The 20,702-nt window shown below is 37.4% G+C and overlaps 2 protein-coding genes across 14 annotated transcripts in view; both read right to left on the bottom strand.

Annotated features, from left to right (window-relative positions):
- LRRC4C (leucine rich repeat containing 4C) overlaps positions 1 to 20,702 on the bottom strand; it is a 1,468,103-nt gene that overhangs the window by 853,478 nt on the left and 593,923 nt on the right. The gene's annotated exons all lie outside the window — the stretch shown is intronic.
- On the bottom strand, positions 11,894 to 12,105 carry LOC307190609 (U6 snRNA-associated Sm-like protein LSm5; the record flags this gene model as incomplete). Its single annotated transcript, XM_079929871.1, has 1 exon — positions 11,894 to 12,105. The coding sequence occupies exon 1, from the start codon at positions 12,080 to 12,082 to the stop codon at positions 11,894 to 11,896; it is 189 nt and encodes a 62-aa protein (XP_079785997.1). The 5' UTR covers positions 12,083 to 12,105.

The following is a 20,702-nucleotide window of genomic DNA, read 5'->3' as shown; positions in this document are numbered from 1 at the left end:
AGAAGAGCTAACACTTATCCTTCTCAAACTCTTCCAAAATATAGCAGAGGGAGGAACACTCCCAAACGCATTCTATGAGGCCACCATCACCCTGATACCAAAACCAGACAAAGATGTCACAAAGAAAGAAAACTACAGGCGAATATCACTGATGAACATTGGTGCAAAAATCCTCAACAAAATACTAGCAAGCAGAATCCAGAAGCATATTAAAAGCATCTTACACCATGATCAAGTGGGGTTTATCCCAGGAATGCAAGGATTCTTCAATATACACAAATCAATCAATGTGATATACCATATTAACAAACTGAATGATAAAACCCATATGATCATCTCAATAGATGCAGGAAGGCTTTTGACAAAATTCAACATCCATTTATGATAAAAACTCTTCAGAAAGTAGGCATAGAGGGAAATTACCTCAACATAATAAAGGCCATATATGACAAACCCACAGCCAACAACGTTCTCAAAGGTGAAAAACTGAAACCATTTCCACTAAGATCAGGAACAAGACAAGTTTGCCCACTCTCACCACTATTATTCAACATAGCTTTGGAAGTTTTAGCCACAGCAATCAGAGAAGAAAAAGAAGTAAAAGGAATCCAAATTAGAAAAGAAGAAGTAAAACTGTCACTGTTTGCAATGACATGATACTATACATAGAGAATCCTACAGATGCTACCAGAAAACTACTAGAACTAATCAATGAATTTGGTAAAGTAGCAGGATACAAAATTAATGCACAGGGCTTCCCTGGTGGCGCAGTGGTTGAGAGTCCGCCTGCCGATGCAGGGGATGTGGGTTTGTGCCCTGTTCTAGGAAGATCCCACATGCCGTGGAGCGGCTGGGCCCGTGAGCCATGGCCGCTGAGCCTGCACATCCGGAGCCTGTGCTCCACAATGGGAGAGGCCACAGCAGTGAGAGGCCCGCGTACCGCAAAAAAAAATAATAATAAAAATTAATGCAAAGAAATCTCTGGCATTCCTATTCACTAATGATGAACAATCTGAAAGAGAAATTAAGGAAACATTTACAATTGCAACAAAGAATAAAATACCTAGGAGTAAACCTACCTAAGGAGACAAAGGACCTGTATGCACAAAAGAATAAGACACTGATGGAAGAAATTAAGATGATATAAACAGATGGAGAGATATACCATGTTCTTGCATGGGAAGAATCAACACTGTGAAAATGACTATACTACCCAAAGCAGTATACATATTCAGTGCAATCCCTATCAAACTGCCAATGGCATTTTTCACAGAACTAGAACAAAAAAATTCACAATTTTTATGGAAGCACAAAAGACCCCAAATAGCCAATCTTGAGAAAGAAAAACGGTGCTGGAGGAATTAGGCTCCTGGACTTCAGACTGAACTACAAAGCTACAGTAATCAAGACAGTATGGTACTGGCACAAAAACAGAAATATAGATCAATGGAACAGGATAGAAAGCCCAGAGATAAACCCACGCACATTTGGTCACCTGATCTTTGATAAAGGAGGCAAGAATATACAATGGAGAAAAGACAGCCTCCTCAGTAAGTGGTGCTGGGAAAACTGAACAGCTACATGTTAAAGAATGAAATTAGAGCACTCCCTAACACCATACACAAAAGTAAACTCAAGATGGATTAAAGACCTAAATATAAGGCCAGACACTATAAACTCTTAGAGGAAAAAACATAGGCAGAACACTCTATGTCTTAAATCACAGCAAGATCCTTTTTGACCCACCTCCAAGAGGAATGGAAAAAAACAAACAAACAAAAAACCAAAGGGGTCCTAATGAAACTTAAAAGATTTTGCACAGGAAAGGAAACCATAAACAAGATGAAAAAAAGACAACCCTCAGAAAGGGACAACATATTTGCAAACAAAGCAAGTGACAAAGGATTAAACTCCAAAATATACAAGCAGCTCATGCAGCTCAATATCAAAAAAACAAACAACACAATCCACAAATGGGCAGAAGACCTAAATAGACATTTCTCCAAAGAAGATATACAGATTGCCAACAAACACATGAAAGAATGCTCAACATCACTAATCATTAGAGAAATGCAAATCAAAACTACAATGAGGTATCACCTCACACCAGTCAGAACAGCCATCATCAAAAAAAAAAATGTACAAACAATAAATGCTGGAGAGGGTGTGGAGAAAAGTGAACCCTCTTGCACTGTTGGTGGGAATGTAAATTGAAACAGCCACTATGGAGATCAGTATGGAGGTTCCTTAAAAAACTAAAAATAGAACTGCCATATGACCCAGCAATCCCACCACTGGGCATATACCCTGAGAAAATCATAATTCAAAAAGAGACATGTACCACAATGTTCATTGCAGCTGTATTTACAATAGCCAGGACATGGAAGCAACCTAAGTGTCCATCGACAGATGAATGGATAAAGAAGATGTGGCACATATATACAATGGAATATTACTCAGCCATAAAAAGAAACGAAATTGAGTTATTTGTAGTGAGGTGGATGAACCTAGACTGTGTCATATAGAGTGAAGTACGTCAGAAGGAGAAAAACAAATACCGTATGTTAATGCATATATATGGAATCTTAAAAAAAGGTTCTGAAGAACCTCGGGGCAAGATAGGAATAAAGATGCAGATGTAGAGAATGGACTTGAGGACACGGGAAGGGGGAAGGGCAAGCTGGGACGAAGTGAGAGAGTGGCTTGGACTTATATATATTACCAAATATAAAATAGATGCTAATGGGAAGCAGCCACAGAGCACAGGGAGATCAGCTCGGTGCTTTGTGTCCACCTAGAGGGGTGGGATAGGGAGGGTGGGAGGGAGACGCAAAAGGGAGGGGATATGGAGATATATGTATACATATAGCTGATTCACTTAGTTATGAAGCAGAAACTAACACACCACTGTAAAGCAATTATACTCAAATAAAGATGTTAAAAAAGAAAGAAGGAGGGGATATGGGGCTCTATGTATATGTATAGCTGATTCACTTTGTTATACAGCAGATACTAACACAACAATGTCAAGCAACTATACTCCAATAAAGATGTTAAAAGAACAAAACAAACAAACAAAAAAATCCTTCCACATCACTGGACTCTACTTCTCTTGTATCTTGCTTAGTAATGGAGAGCATGTGAAATAATCATCCGTCCTCCTATTTGCCAGAGTCTCTAATATTAAGTGATATTTTTCTCCATTACTGGTGTTTCCTTGTGTTAGTAAAGAACTCATAAGAGTAACTGAAGGACATGACAGAACAAGCCATACGTAATCCCTTAGGATAGGTAAATATTTCTAATTCTAATAGCAAACCCATTGGGAGTTCAATAATTATGCCTTTATAAAGCAAAATACAGTTTTTATAAGTAATAAAGATAGTAATCTGGCTTCCACATTCTGCCTATGCCTTATTTCTCAACTGGCTCTAAAACAAGTTAGAGGAAGAAGAAATAATTATTTAATCATTCAAAGGCACTAATAACCTTCTCCTTCCTTCTATCTCCAATTATCCTCTCTACCTCATAGCTTATGTTCTCTCACTTTTTTATCACACATCCCACTCCCTCCACCACACCTCATTCCAATCCTATCCTCTTTTTTTTAATGACCTGAAGGTTTACCATTTCCTAGAGGTGGTGTGGGTGTGCAGATTCAGACATCTTGATGATTCTTTATCTAGGGTGTCTCAGGGGTCATAAGACAACTGCCAGGTTCAGTGATTTGCTAAGAAGAGAAAGAGGACTCAGCATATAGTCATATTCATGGCTGTGATTTATTACAGTAAAAAGATACAAAGCAAAATCAGCAAAGGCAAAAGGCACACGGAGCCAATTCGAGAAGGAATGAAAGACAAGCTTCCACGAGTCCTCTCCCAGTGGGTTCACACTGTATGTGCTTAATTCCTCTAGCAATGAATTCTGCCAACACATGTGAAATGCCATCTACCAGGAAAGTTCACTAGAGCCTCAGTGCCTGGGGTTTTTATTGGGGGCTGACTACTTAGGCACTTTCTGCCTGGCATGGACCAAAATTCCAGACTTATAAAAAGAAAGCAGGTGTTCAACACAAACCATATTGTTTGTTCACTTAGTTGCAATGAGTCACTCTCAATTCTGAGAATGGTAGGGATTCTCCCCAAATCCAAGTTTAGGCACCAGTGAAGAGTCAACTTCACAAACAAGCCTGTCTAAGGACAGCAGCCTCAGGTCTGTGTTAACCCTTCTCTGCATACAGGGTATCTGTGGTCCAGAGACACCCTTTAAAGGCACTTTATCATAATTATATAATGGGCACTTAATATCCTAGTACTATGTGAGGCATACTAACAAAACAAAGAAACTGAGAGCATTGTTTCATTATCTAAAAGGAACAAGTTAATTACATAAGAAAAAGAATATAGAAGAAGACAATCATTTATATAACCAAATTTACCTTCATTACTCTCACAATCTATAATTATATTTAATTCATCAATTATTGAAAATCCCCATGAATTTAAATCACCATGCCTACATGCATCTTATTATGTCCCAGAATACTCATAGTACACTGTCTTCAAATTTTCCTTTATAGAGCTTCCATGATGAATTAATGAGTTCTCTAATAAAATGAGTTTGTTTGTGGTACACTCCCAGAAACTAAGGTGGAGTGTGATTTCGGGTATTAATACCAAACACTTAGTTATTATTTTGTATCCTTTAGAAACATTATTTCTTTTCATCTCTCTAGAAACCCTATGATATGTATATTCTATTATCCTTCGACAACAAATAATTCGAGGCCCAAAGAAGTACTCTGATCAAGCTCATCTAGTAAGTAAAAAAATCCCTGGTGGTCCAGTGGTTAAGACTCTGAGCTTCCAAGCTTCCACTGCAGGGGGCGTGGGTTCGGTTTCTGGTGGGGGGACTAAGATCCCACTTGCCGCGTGGCCGAAAAAAAAAAAAGGAATGAGCTGACCAAGGCCTGAGTCTCAAGCGAATAGTTAAATAATTCTGATTTTTGGGTTTTTATTCTAAAAATTGGACAATAATGCCCATCTCCTGGGGGGCTTTCAGTAACAATTGAAGAAGATTATATGTAAAATGCCTAATACGATGCTTTGGCACTTATCACACTATCAGTAAATAATGGTAGTTGTCATTTGTCTATTCCATAGTCACTGATAACACCTACTACCTAAACCAGTTTCCTAATGAACAGCCACTAAGTGGCCTCTTTGGGAGAATGAAAACAGTTTATAGGCTACTGAAGCAGTAGGAGTATCTTTAGGGTTAAGATTTGGCTTAAGAACCACGCTTCACCACCAACGTCATAATTTGAGGAGAAAAAGAAAAGGAAAAATAAAATTAAACAACGATTTTAAAGAGGGCAGTAATTTTTTCCTTATTTTTCCCAAAGTCTAAACAAGTAATAATTTAAATAGGTCAGAGAGGAAAATGAGATATGAGAAAAAACTGCACTGCGCCTCAAGTTAAGTCCTGAAGGAGGCTATTCATAAAATGGAGATTGTCTCCAATACTACTGAACCTTTGTTAGAGGACTTGATTAGCAGAAGAGTCTAGATAAGAAACCAACTTCTTTTTTTATCTCTTTTGGATTTAAAATAACAAAAACATAGGAAACTATTTAAAGGATTCCTGTTATTTCCAAGCTATGTGTTACAATCTGGCTCCCTACAAAAACAATCTCACATACATACGTCTTGGAAATTAGTTATATAACCATCTCTTGTACAAGTACACATATGCCGGACATAAAATCCCATATTTCTGTTAGGATTTAATACTGACTCAGAAAATATTTTTGGAATCCACACATACAAAGAATAATTACATCCTAGATCCAGTCAGTATAGAGTTTACATAGTTTCTTATTTGCTTTCTGTACACAAGCATTTAAACGTGTAGGTTTGTATGCCTGTGTCCTAATAAATGACATTTGATAACTATGGAGCTAAAAATAAGCAATTATTTCAAATGGCCACTTGATGAGTAACCTAAAGTAAACAATCAAGAAAAATAAAATAAGCAAGATAGCTCTTAAAAGTGCCAATTATTGTCATAGCAGCAATGATGCTTTCACCAAATCCATCATTACTCCAGTTAATGACTGGTGAGTAAGAGTACAGATGACTTTTTCTTTGGTCCAGAAAACTCAGGACATTAACCAAGGAACTGACCATTAATCCCAGGTAATGTAAAGGCCAGCTTTCACAGGATCATTGCTCAAGCAATCTTCTATTCAAACGTTTAGTGTAGTTCAGACTGTTAAATCTATAACAATTAAAAAATATTGGTGCATTTTTACAAAGAAGCCTGGCTTGGAGTCAGTTGATTTAATGTTGCCTTTTCTTAATACAGCATCTAATATCCTCAGTTGTACACCTGACATGTAACTTACAATGTCTGGATCATAGATTTTTAGCTATTTCTTGTAAATTACCAATACCGTATTCATCCACCATCTGAATTGACTGCAAATTATGTTAAAACAACAACAGATGTTTCATCAAAATCAAAAGGGATAATGAAAGAAATTATATACTTCTAATTTTTAGAAATATGACGAAAAATAACCATGCAATAAACATTTAGAAGTGATCACTGGAAATATAAATACTGTGCTAGTAGATACGAATATTTGCAATTAATAAGATGACTGGAAACAAAATTTAATTACAAGAATTGAATGTTGATATTCCAAAGAAAATGTTTTCATGGACAGGCTAAATGTCCAACAATAGGAACTTTTCTGCTACCTGTATTTAAAGAAATAGTATTTAGCCATTAAAAATGATACTGCAAGTATATGCAGAACCATTTAGTTAATTGGCTAATTAATTGATAATTTTCAACTTAATTGGCTTAGAAGATGTTTGCTATATATCGTTAAGTAAGAATCTAGTGTAAGAAGAATGTGCATAACATGAGTTATACAGGGAGACGAACCAACATATCAAGAGTATGTATGATATGAGAAAGAGGGAGGCAGGTAGGGAGCAGGAGGGAGGGACAAAGAGAGAAATGAACACCATCTGGAAAAATTAACCATGAAGGTGTGCACATCTCACAGTCTTCATTTCTGGGGTAAGGGAAGGAATTACATGTTCTGTTTTGTTGTTTTTTATTATTACTTATCTCTTTCAAATTTCTTTATAATGAAGATGCACTGCTGTTTTAAATTAGACAAACGAACATAATTTTAGCCTCAAAAAGATCTATGCACTTGATAGTCGTCAAACAATAACTAAGAAATATCACATCTCTGAGGACACAGAGCAAACTTAACCCAGTTGAACTTTTCTACCACTGACCATTGCAGCCACTCTGCCCTGGACACCTGCCACTTCGTGATAAACATTAGTCAACCACTAACACTGCAGCACAAGAAAGAATAGACCATGGGTGTCCAGCTGTCACTGAGGACCCTTTGTGTTGGTGAAAGGTGAGATGCACGCTGGTTAGCCTTCCAGATCAGGAGAACTATTGGCATTACTATATAGGCGGGAGGTGCAGCTTAGTCCTACTGATACATTTCATTTAAACAAAAAAACAAAGACCACTAAATGGAAGACAGTGCCTCTTAATAATGTCCCTCTGGCATTAATAATGAGAACCACTTTTATCATGGGCTCACTACTAACACCAACAGTGAACAAGTTGCTTGTGGCTTACAGGGTTAAACAATTGTCCTAATGACACCCAGCCAGTAAGGGGCAGACAGAATTTGAATTCAGGAATTTCTAATTCTAAAAGTCTTACTCTTCCCATCCTTTTGGAATAGAAAGAATTGGAATTCCTTAGGGCCATTCTTCAAGCTATATCTCCTTTATGGACAAAGCACAAGTCTCACTGTTATTCTCAATAAATGAGAAAGTGTAACTTGAGTACTATTTGAGCAAAACTTGGGGAAAATAACTAGATGGCCTACAATAAGTATAATAAACAGAGGCATTCATATAATGAGTTATTATATCATGTAGTCATTAAATATGATTTTGAGTTTGCAATAACAGATACATATTTGTTCCATTTTAATACTAATAGTTAACATTTCTTTTTGAAAACTAACCAGGTACTAGGCATGTCCTAAGCACTTTCCATGTATTACCTCTTTTAGGTCCCATAAACGTCCTATGAATAAGATCCATTCAGCCTTATTGTACAGATGAGGTTAGTAATATACACAATTTCTCAGAGCTGGAAAACTGTTAGCCAGAATTTGAAATCAAGAAGTAATAAATGAGTGGGACAAAACATTACCAATAAAGTATTATCAAAACTGCATTAAATGCATAAAATAAAGTCTGGGATGAAATATGGAAATATAATGATAATAGACATCTCTGCATGGCAGGATTTTAAATATTTTCTCCATCTTCAATTCTTTCAAATATTTTCTCTTTTTCTACAATGAAAATATACTATTAGGTTGACTCATAAAAATATTCGCAGTTTTTATACAGCAAAAATGTATGGATGTTGCCGTTTTTGTATAGTTCAACCTAATTAACTTTATGATAAGAATCTTTCATTTATAAAAGAAGATGTGATACATATATACAATGGAATATTACTCCGCCACGAAAAGGAACGAAATGGGTCATTTGTAGAGATGTGGATGGACCTAGAGTCTGTCATACAGAGTGAAGTAAGCCAGAAAGAGAAAAACAAATATTGTATACTAACACACATATGTGGAATCTAGAAGAATGGTACAAATGAACCTATTTGTAGGCCAGGAAAAGAGATGGAGACGTAGAGAACGGACATGTGGACACAGGGTGGGAAGGAGAGGCTGGGACGAATTGGGAGATTAGGTTCAACATAAATACACTACCACGTGTAAAATAGCTAGCTAGTGGGAACCTGCTGCATAGCACAGGGAGCTCAGCTTGGTGCTCTGTGACAACCTAGATGGGTGGGATGGGGGGGTGGGAGGGAGGTCCAAGACGGAGGGGATATATGTATACACATAGCTGATTCACTTCATTGTACAGTAGAAACTAACACAACATTGTAAAGCAATTATACTCCAATAAAAAAAATAAAATAAAATAAAATAAAACCCCCAATTCCATTTGTTAGAAAAATAAAAAATACACATCTGAGCTCACTCAGACACTGATGTCTGCTATCTTAGTGACATGAGGTATTCAAGAAGAATGAGTCCCAGAGGAAGCAGCCCATGAGAATGGAAGCTTTCTACCCCACATTACTATTATTTGTTCTCTTTGAATTCCTCACGGTGCCTGGTCAGTGCTTTGTGCCAGGGATGCTCAATCACCATTACACGTTGACAGACATTTGTACAGTGAATGATCCACATCTCAACGGGGCTAATTTCCTTAAGAGGTTATGGTATGGCCTCTCTGAATCCAGAGAGAGTCATGTTGGGCATTCTCTAGAGCCACTGCACTCTGAGATTTATTGAGGGATAACAGCTGGAAGAGAATTTATTGAGGGATAACAGATGGAAGAGAATGAAGCTGCCTCTAATCAATTCATTCTGTCAATGCTGAATGACTCCCTCACGTTCCCAACCAAGTATACTGTCCATTGTCGTATTTATGCATGACTCAGTCTAACATCCTGCTGCTTAGTCTAACTACAAAATTATTGAACATGCTGACAGCCAGACCTATAATTAGTAAAGCAGTGGATCAGAGGGCATCAGAATGATGCTTACTGAGATACCTCATGTCACATACTTGCAATGATGAAATACATTTTGCATTAGTATGAAAATAACTTAAAAGATGTTCTTTCAATTCTAGAACAGGTAAGTGTGAGTGGAGCTCTCTGTGAAATTTTATGGAAAGTATTTCGTCGGTTCCTAGAACACAGCATGTGTCTGACTAAACAGTGATTACTGGTGGTATTATGTTACTGTGATGTATGTATGTATCCATAGAGGTAATCTGTTAATAACAGTGATTATTATTTATCCAAGTGCCTCTGGAGTATGTAATCAGCTCGGCAAAACCACTTCATCTCAATCAAATTCTGTACATCTCTGTTCTTCAATCATTTTCCCATCCATCTTTCACAAGAAAGAAAGGATCATTAAGAGGTTTATCCAAAACTCATACAGGTATCCACAGGCAGATCTAATACCTAAGCTGATTTTTTTCTCATCAGCAACATGCCTGAATATAACTCTAAAAGGTAATATTTATTACTTTGTTTGGAGAATGAGTCCAACCTGCAGCAATAACTTGTGAGCCAATCAAAATGCCATCATATTTATGGTGGGAGCACATCAACTATTTGGTGATCAATTGTCTTGAACTCTTTGTTTCTTTCTTCCTTCCTTCCCTTTTCTCCCTCCCTCACTCCTTCCCTCTCTCCCTCCCTTCGTTCCTTCCTTTTCTCTCTTCCTCTCTTCCTTGCTTTTCTCTTTTTCTTCCACTCTAAATACTTAGAAGTAGAATATGTGTACTTATTGCCCTTCATTTCTGCTTTACATGATTTCCTTTTCTCTCCTCTCTTCCTGGCTTTTCTCTCTTTCCTTTTCTCTCTTTCTCTCTTCCTTCCTTTTCTCTCTTCCTTGCTTTTCTCTCTTTCTTCCACTCTAAATACTTAGAAGTAGAATATGTGTACTTATTGCCCTTCATTTCTGCTTTACATGATTTCCTTTTCTCTCCTCTCTTCCTGGCTTTTCTCTCTTTCCTTTTCTCTCTTTCTCTCTTCCTTCCTTTTCTCTCTTCCTTGCTTTTCTCTCTTTCTTCCACTCTAAATACTTAGAAGTAGAATATGTGTACTTATTGCCCTTCATTTCTGCTTTACACGATTTCCTTTCCTCTCCTTCTCTCTTCCTGGCTTTTCTCTTTCCTTTTCTCTCTTTCTCTCTTCCTTCCTTTTCCCTCTTGCTTGCTTTTCTCTCTTTCTTCCACTCTAAATACTTAGAAGTAGAATATGTGTACTTATTGCCCTTCATTTCTGCTTTATGATTTCTCTACATGCTCCCCTAAAAACACCATGTCCTTTGAATAGCATATCATATGACTATATGTCCATAAATGCTTCTTTATTAAAGTCCTCTTATTTTCCCCTAGATAATTATCGTAATGTAGTCTGGCTGCTTCCATTCTAGCATTGATATGGCCATTTTACTGAAAGCATCCAGTAAGGTTTTTTAAAACTACATTTGATCATTTTACTCTTATGCTCTAAACCTTTAGTGGTTTTCCACTACCTTCAGGAAAAAAAAAAAAAAATCTTATTATTCGTTTGTTTTAAAATCCAAAGTACCAAAGAATCAACATTGTGAAAATGACTCTACTACCCAAAGCAATCTACAGATTCATGCAATCCCTATCAAGCTACCAATGGCATTTGTCACAGAACTAGAACAAAAAAAATTCACAATTTGTATGGAAAAACAAAAGACCCTGAATAGACAAAGCACTCTTGAGAAAGAAAAACGGAGCTGGAGGAATCAGGCTCCCGGACTTCAGACTATACTACAAAGCTACAGTAATCAAGACACTATGGTACTGGCACAAAAACAGAAATACAGATCAATGCAACAGGATTGAAATCTCAGAGATAAACCCACACCCATATGGTCACCTTATTTTTGATGAAGCAGGCAAGAATATACAATGGAGAAAAGACAGCCTAAGTGGTGCTGGGAAAACTGGACAGCTACATGTAAAAGAATGAAATTAGAACACTCCCTAACACCATACACAAAAATAAACTCAAAATGGATTAAAGGCCTAAATGTAGACACCATCAAACTCTTACAGGAAAACATAGGCACAACACTCTATGACATAAATCACAGTAAGATCCTTTTTTTTTTTAAAGGTTAAAATAAAAATTATATTTTTATTGTCATTATAAGACAAAACAGAATCTAGCATAAGTCAAGGAAATCTATTCATACTTCAGGTCCTTCTCCTCCAGGAACCAGCATTGTTATGTTATTTCCATTTAACAAAATTTGATCTAATTTAGTAATTCTTCTTCCTTCTGGTGTGATTTGAAACTCAATGACATCTTCCAGTACCATACTGACAAAGTCATCAAATCCCATAAGTGTGCAAACAATCTCCTTATCACTCTTCATCACAGTGTGAATCCTTGATCCTATACCCTTGTCCACAAGCTCTAGAGGGAGAAGCTGAGACGGGATGCTGGTTAGCCACCATGGCTACGCCAGAAGTGGTCTCGCAAGATCCTTTTTGACCCACCTCCAAGAGGAATGGCAATAAAAACAAAAATAAACAAATGGGACCTAATGAAACTTCAAAACTTTTGCACAGCAAAGGAAACCATAAACAAGATGAAAACACAACCCTCAGAATGGGAGAAAATATTTGCAAATGAAGCAACTGACAGGATTAATCTCCAAAATTTACAAGCAGCTCATTCAGCTCAATATCAAAAAAACAAACAACCCAATCCACAAATGGGCAGAAGACCTAAATAGACATTTCTCTAAAGAAGATATACAGATTACCAACAAACACATGAAAGAATGCTCAACACCACTAACCATTAGAGAAATGCAAATCAAAACTACAATGAGGTATCACCTCACACCAGTCAGAATGGCCATCATCAAAAAATGTACAAACAATAATTGCTGGAGAGGGTGTGGAGAAAAGAGAACCCTCTTGCACTGTTGGTGGGAATGTAAATTGATACAGTCACTATGGTGAACAGTACGGAAGTTCCTTAAAAAACTAAAAATAGGACTACCATATGACCCAGCAATCCCACCACTGGGCGTATACCCTGAGAAAACCATAATTCAAAGAGTCATGTACCACAATGTTCATTGCAGCTCTATTTACAATAACCAGGACATGGAAGCAACCTAATTGTCCATCGACAGACAAATAGATAAAGAAGATGTGGCATGTATATAGAATGGAATATTACTCAGCCATAAAAAGAAACAAAATTGAGTTATTTGTAGTGAGGTGGATGAACCTAGACTCTGTCATACAGAGTGAAGTACGTCAGAAGGAGAAAAACAAATACCGTATGCTAACACATATATATGGAATCTAAAAAAAAAGGTTCTGAAGAACCTCCGGGCAAGATAGGAATAAAGACGCAGATGTAGAGAATGGACTTGAGGACACAGGAAGGGGGAAGGGCAAGCTGGGACAAAGTGAGAGAGTGGCATGGACTTATATATATTACCAAATGTAAAACAGATAGCTAGTGGGAAGCAGCCGCATAGCACAGAGAGATCAGCTTTGTGACCACCTAGAGGGGTGGCATAGGGAGGGCAGGAGGGAGACGCAAGAGGGAGGAGATATGGGGATATATGTAAATGTATAGCTGATTCATTATGTTATAAAGCAGAAACTAACACAACATTTTAAAGCAATTATACTCCAACAAAGATGTTAAAAAAAAAAAAATCCGAAGTACCAGACCTTACTCTTTTCCGATTTTAAAAGAACCTCCTATTATTCATTCCAAACTAGCCACATTCCCCTCACAAGCTAGTTTCTGCCTCAGGAACTTTGCACGTGTTATTAGCTCTGGCTGGAACGCCCTGGCCTGGAACTTTGCTTTATTGGTTTCCTCATTTCCTTCTGGTTCCTACACAGATATCATGTTCTCAGAGAATCCTTCTCCAATGATCCCATGTTAATAGCTATCTACTTCTTATCATTCCTTAACTTATTACACTACTTCATGTTTCTTCACAGCTCTTAATGTACTTTTCATTATTTAGTTTATATTATGTACTTTTTTTCTCTTTTTGCCTTTATTTTGTTTTCTGCATTGAAATGTAAGGTCGATACAAGGTCAAGATGTATCTCTCTCTTGTTTAAAGGTCCATCCCTCTTACCTAGAACGGCAACTGCCACATAGTAGATATTCAGTAGATATTTATTTATTGAATAAATAATTTTTTAAAAATAGGTCAAAAATAATTATGGAGAATGTGACAAGTGGCTTTATTTTCTTCTGTGTAACTCGTTTAAAGCTTAAAGGCTGAGTTTCAAGCCTTAACATACAACTTTGACCTTTCTCTGATATCTTCCTCTAAGTCCATTAAGAAGTTTCAGATTTCCTTTTTATCCAACTTTTGAAGAGGATATTGTGAATACTTAATGCCTACTTCCTGTGTTTTCATAAAGAAGAAAGAATTCCCTAGATGGAAAGGAACCCGTAAGGTTTCTTTCACCAGAACTCTTCTCCCTGGGAGGAGGAATGACTTAGCTGATGAAGAGATAGAGAAAAGGAACATGGCCCCTGTAGCTCAGTACACTGAGATTTCATTCAGGTGGACCCATCTTCTTCTCAGAAGTTTGTTTAACATTTTCTCTCCTACAGAGGCAGAGCCTGTCCCCAGGCCTGGGGTAGAGACAGGAGTTGGGTTGGAATGGAGACGAGAACGATGTAGTCATATCTCTGACAGACTATTTAAGTTTTTTTAGTTCAGGGGTGCAGGGTTTATATTAGGAAATCACACTTTGATTGCAGGTCAAGAAATATTCTCAGAATTAGTTTTATTAGCATTGAACCTGATATTTAATTTTTTACCTGTCTGACTCCTATGTTTGATTTTTCAACTGTTTCAGACCTCAGAGTGAGAAGAGGACAACAATTTATTTTTACTCCTAAAACCCAAACACATATGCTGATTCCCTCTATGCTACATTGTTCCTCACTATGTACTTGGTCACTTACTCAATATTTGATGAGAGCCTACTAAGAACAGTACCCTCTGAAATATCAGGGACAAAAAGATTAATAAAATATAGTATTGACCTCATGGAATTAGTATTCTAGTGGTTGCTCAAATTAACTCTAACTCTAATTGACCATACAACATATCCAGGGCACTCTAGCTTGAATGAATATGCAAAGTACAGAATTCTATTTTTTCAAAAGTTAGATGATTAATATTCTTTCCTATTTTACGGTACTTCACCTTATTACTCCAAGCCACTTAGGTCAAGGATGATAATGTGATTCAAGTACCATTAAATCTTGATATTATTCTTTTATTTCAAAGGGGAAAAAAGTACATACACAATAAATAAGCATGAAGTAATCTAAAGCAGATATAAAGATATCAATCCCATCATAGAAGCCAGGAGACAAGTCATCAGTCAGACTTTCATCAGCAGCAATCAATGGGATGAAAAATGAACAGCATTCTGGGGGTAATCTTAAAGACTATACGCTTTTCTCCAAGATCATTTGTTTCATCGGTGGCAACTGCGTCAGTGTTCCATTGTGTTTATAATGAACAAAAACAAAGGGAAACAGACAAGGAGACAGGGAGGAAGGAAGGGAAGACAGAAAGAAAGACTGGAGGAGAGAAATAAGAGGCCTAGAGGGAGTGTCTATCCAGTTTGCTTAGCTGGGATATTTGTGAATGTAATGGCTTGGGGGTGGGGAGCCTGGGGAGGGGTGTTAAAGAAAGGCTGTAGCATCCAGACAAGGCTTTGTAAGCCACAGTAAGAAATTTTGACTCTATTCAAGGAGAAAAGGAAGGCTGCCGAAAGATTTTGTCTAGGAGAATGACGTATTCTAACTAGTGCATGTAAAAATCAACTTGGCTGCAGCAAGAATACGTTTGATGGAGCACAACTCCCATTTCCAGGATATTTTTATTCTAATACCTTATATGCTTTTCAAAGGTATGAAAAGAGAATGAATACGAAGGGGTAAGTGGTTTAGAAACAAGGCAAGTCCCAAGTTCCTACCCACAGAGGCACTGTTTTTTCCTAAGTGACAGGGCAGATTCTCAAGTGGCCAAGCCACTGGACAGACCTTCTCAGAAGATTCCTGAAGGCACAGAAAGCATGGAAGGATCCAGATGCTCGTGCATCATGTTCCAGGAGTAGGACTGTGACAGCTTCTCACCCAACTTGACATAACATGTCAAGATATATTCAAGAAGCCTAAACACCACTGGGAAAAGCAAAACATGGTACACTGGAAGGAAAACTTGGCTGGGGAATTCTAGAAGACCTTTGTTTGAGTTCTAATATATGATTCCATTTTGAATACCTCTGTTCCATCCCATAGATGCCAGGTTGTGTCAACACGATGAGCTCTTTATGCAAACTAAGGATTCCTAAATATGGATTAGACAGAAGTGTTACCATGGTCTTATTATGTACGTATTGATTATGGGTAGCCATCCTACCACCATGATAGGAACAGTGTACTACTATGTGAGATTTGAGGGAGCTCCCAGGATATAGCTGCCACTCCAAACTGAGAATAGTAACACCCCAAAGGTACTCCAGACTACTAGTAGCCTGTGGAACAACCATCATGGTACCTCCAATATCACCTCATAAAATAGCTGGAACCAATCCCTCAGATAATTTGTCTACTCCGTTCTAAGAGATTACCAGGAGCAATTTTACCAACCTCTAAAGGAATGTAGCTTACTTCTTAGACATCAGGGATTTATACATTTATTATGATACTTTCCCTGTAGATGGCCACAAATTGTCTCATTTCAAAAATTTTCCAAAAGGTAGATCTTGAATAAAGGACTCATTTCCTGAATCACACCAAGACACTGCATGAACCAGGTGCGACCCTGCCTCACATCCCTGCTTACACAGTGGCCATCGGAAGTTTGAACCCTCCTAGTTTTACGTCCTTCTGGTGCTTTGCGCATCTCTAATCTAACTCTTTCCCTCATTGCTTCCCTGTGTTTGTGCCACTGTAACCTCCACTTATTTAAATACTCCTCCCTGTGATAAGCTGCTAGAGCTGTAGGCTTTCCCAACGTTCTTGAAAGCACAGCGGGCTCTAGAAGTGAAGAGGAAGGTGAAGAAAGTAAGTCTTGGTTTGGGGGGGCACACCCATATAGTCTGCTTCTTTGCTTTGCTCCCTTCCCTCAAACCCCAAGTTTCCACTCTGGGAGGACAGGTCATGGCAATGAAGAGATTTCATGTTATAAATTTTCTGCTTAGAAGTTCTAGAGAAAATCACTGTGGTCACTTTCCATGTAACATCCTTGACTATATTTGTCAATTCTTCCATTGGTCAGATATCCCAGACCCCTTCAGTTTTCTTCAATTTTAAAGTCACTGTAACCTTTTAGCCAGTCTCTGATGGCTCTTTTTATGGATAAAAGATTCATTAACCTATAAAATAATAGCATAGCTCAGACGGTTTGCTTTCTGCAAAATTATTAACCTGTACAAAAGATATTGAAATACATTCCTAAAACTCTAAGACTAACATTCTGGGAATAAACATTTCAGTACTAAATATCTATATCAAATAACTTTCTGTGAGTCTCAAATAAAACAGATTGTGAATTTTTGCTTGTACCCTAGTGACCTAAGAAAATAAATTTAATAAAAGACCTGGTAGTGGTGTAAAACCCTTAGGGCAAAACCTACAAAATGAATTAAACATACCAAATTTCTCTTCACTGAAAAGGCAATTTGGGTATTACTCTACACTCTCCCCCTTACAGAAAGAAGAAGCAGTCATTACTATCAGTAAGGTTGACTCTGAAGAAGTCTGAATATGAAACGTTTATCCCACTTACTGCATTTTATCCTCCATGGGTAATACGATTGATTCATTGCTGTAACTTGTGTTTCTAGTCAATTATACTCTCCAGTACTCTTACCTTGTGGCTGAACATCCACAGAAGAATAACTTTTTGAAGAAGAAAAATTAAATAGCTCCCACTGAGGCTTGTTTTTCAAAATTCATTAAAAGGTAACTAATTTCTGATGCCATATACAAACTCTTAGAGAAATATATTCTCTCTAACAAACCACAGGACTGTGTGGCTAAAATACCACTTTTTTTGTTTGTTTTTTCATTTTTTATTTATTTATTTATTTTTATTTTTGGCTGCATTGGGTCTTTCTTCATTGCTGTGCACAGGCTTTCTCTAGTTGCATCGAGTGGGGGCCATTCTTCATTGCAGTGCAGGGCTTCTCATTGCAGTGGGTTCTCTTCTTGCGGAGCACAGGCTCTAGGATCATGGGCTCAGTAGTTGTGGCTTGCAGGCTCTAGAGCACCGGCTCAGTAGTTGTGGCACGTGGGTTTAGTTACTCCTCGGCATGTGGGATCTTCCCAGGCCAGGGCTCAAACCTGTGTCCCCTGCATTGGCTGGCATATTCTTAATCACTGTGCCACCAGGGAAGGCCCTAAAATACCACTTTTATACTAAATGAAAACTCATAATGCAAACCATGAAAGTAGAGCTGCCTACTTGGGATTTCTGAGAAGTGGTTGCTTTGGTTGCTGTAATAGTAAATGATCTCTGAAATAAGATACTATATTTGGGTTATTCATCCCATTTCTCTCTTCCTCTAACATTTTTAGATTGCACGCAATGCTTCTGATCAAAGGGCAGAGGAAATGCACTCACTGGATTTAAACAACTCTGTTCTCATTCCCAAAATCTCAAATATGGCATATGAGATAGTTGTTCTGTAACGTAAGTTAAAGCAGAGGAACAAAGAATGCTAATGTAACTAAATTCCTATGCTTGATCCACAAAGCTTGCGCACTAAGAAAAATCAAAATGTATTAAAATGAAGATGCTGATGACTAGCCAGGTATAACTGGAATTTGGCAGAATGACATTCCATACCTGAATGTCAACGTAAAAGGAAGCCGTCCATATCAAAGGTAAGGCATAAAAGAAAAGAAGGTATAATATTCTATAATAATGATGCTTATGAATGTTGAAAATAAAGCATTATTTTACATCTGTATATCTTACAACCTGATCTAGATTACAAGTTCCTTGATAACACAGATCATCCTTTACATGTCTTTTATCCTTTTATTGTACTACCTGTCCCATAGCAATTGGTCAGTAAAATATCATTTTTCCTAAGACTGGTAAAGCCATCTTACACTAACAAAGAATTTTAGAGCCAGGGACTTCCCTGGCGGTCCAGTGGTTAAGACTCTGCGCTTCCATTGCAGGGGGCACAGGTTCGATCCCTGGTCGGGGAACTAAAGATCCCGCAAGTGGTGTGGCGTGGCCAATAAATAAATAAATAAAATGAAGGAGTCACTTTGAAAAAGAAAAAGAATTTTAGAGCCAGAACATATCCTGGAAAACAATTAACACTAATGTCACCTTCATAGACGTGCAAATTGTGACTCAGAATAGCTCCTCACTTTCTCAAGGTCAAATATTAGTCTATCACAGATGAAGGACTGGAATCAGGGTTTCCATTTCCCAACCCGTTGTTCTTTCCAATGCAGTCTATCCAATCTCATCAGTATATATGAAATAATTACACTGAGAAATTGTAATGTCACCTTGCATAATGTAAATATTATGGCTTCAACAAATATCTTTTGAGGCTATACAATGTGCCAGCTGCTATGGAGAGAGCAATGAGTAGGACAAACTCCCCTCTCTAAAGAAGCTGACAGTATGACAGAGATGATAATCTATATATAAATAATTGTTTCCATTGCCTAAGGGATAAAGCAGTGTTCCCTAAAACAGCATAAAAGAATGGCCAAAACAATCCTTTTAAACAAATGAACAAAATTGGAGGACTTGAACTTTCTGGTTTCAAAACTTACTACAAAGCTGTGGTAATCAAGACAGTGTGGTACTTGCAAAGGATAGACATAGATCACTGGCAAAGAGTTAAGAATTCAGAAATAAACTTTACATTTATGGTCAATTGATTTGTAAACAAGATGCTAAGGCAGTTTAATAGGGAAAGATAGTTATTACCACAAATCATGCTGGTACAATTAGATATCCACATTCTCAAGATGAATTTAGACCTTTACGTCAAACTGTATGCAAACATTAAGTCAAAATGAATCATAGAGCTAAATGTAAGTGCTAAGACTCTAAAATTCCTAAAAGAAAACACAGGAGCTGATCTTTGTATCAGAGTTAGGCAAAGATTTCTTATATATGACACCAAGAGCACAAGCAACCTAAGAAAAGAACTGACAAATCAGATGTTATCAAAATTAGTAACTTCGGCACTTCAAAAGATATCATCAAGAAAGCAAAAAGACAGGCCACAGATTGGGGGAAAATATATGCAAAACACATATCCAATAAGGGACATGTATCCAGAATATGTAAAAATAAAATCTTAAAACTTAAATCTTAAAACTCAAATTACCCAGTTAAAAAAATGGACAGTAAATCTGAATAAATATTTCATCAATGAAGGCACACGAAGAGTCAGGAAGCATTCAAATAGTCTCAACATCATTACATTATTAGACAATGCAAATTTATTTTATTTTATTATTATGGTTTTTTTTTGCAGTACACGGGCCTCTCACTGTTGTGGCCTCTCCCGTTGCGGAGCACAGGCTCCGGACGCACAGACTCAGCGGCCATGGCTCACGGGCCCAGCCGCTCCGCGGCATGTGGGATCTTCCCGGACCGGGGCACAAACCCGTGTCCCCTGCACAGGCAGGCGGACTCTCAACCACTGCGCCACCAGGGAAGCCCATATTGCTTTTGTTTTAAGTCATCATTTGGTTTATAAATATTCTTTTGAATGCTATTTCTCATATTTCTGTAGTGAAAGTAATGAATACATCAGAGAATAGTATTAATAAACACCTCTCATTGCAGTTACTTAATTGGTAGCATTTAATATGAATTCTTGAATAGTTTTGCTATTGGACTTTTTCTTATAAAACTGTAAAAAAAAATTAGTGTTTTTAAAACAGTTAGCTATAGCAATATATCTTCAAATATAAATTGGCATACTAAT

This window comes from Stenella coeruleoalba, assembly GCF_951394435.1.
Source record: "Stenella coeruleoalba genome assembly, chromosome: 8".
Classification (NCBI taxonomy): Eukaryota; Metazoa; Chordata; class Mammalia; order Artiodactyla; family Delphinidae; genus Stenella; species Stenella coeruleoalba.
The sequence above is the reverse complement of the archived record's forward strand: the minus strand, read 5'-3'. Positions and strand labels throughout refer to the sequence as shown.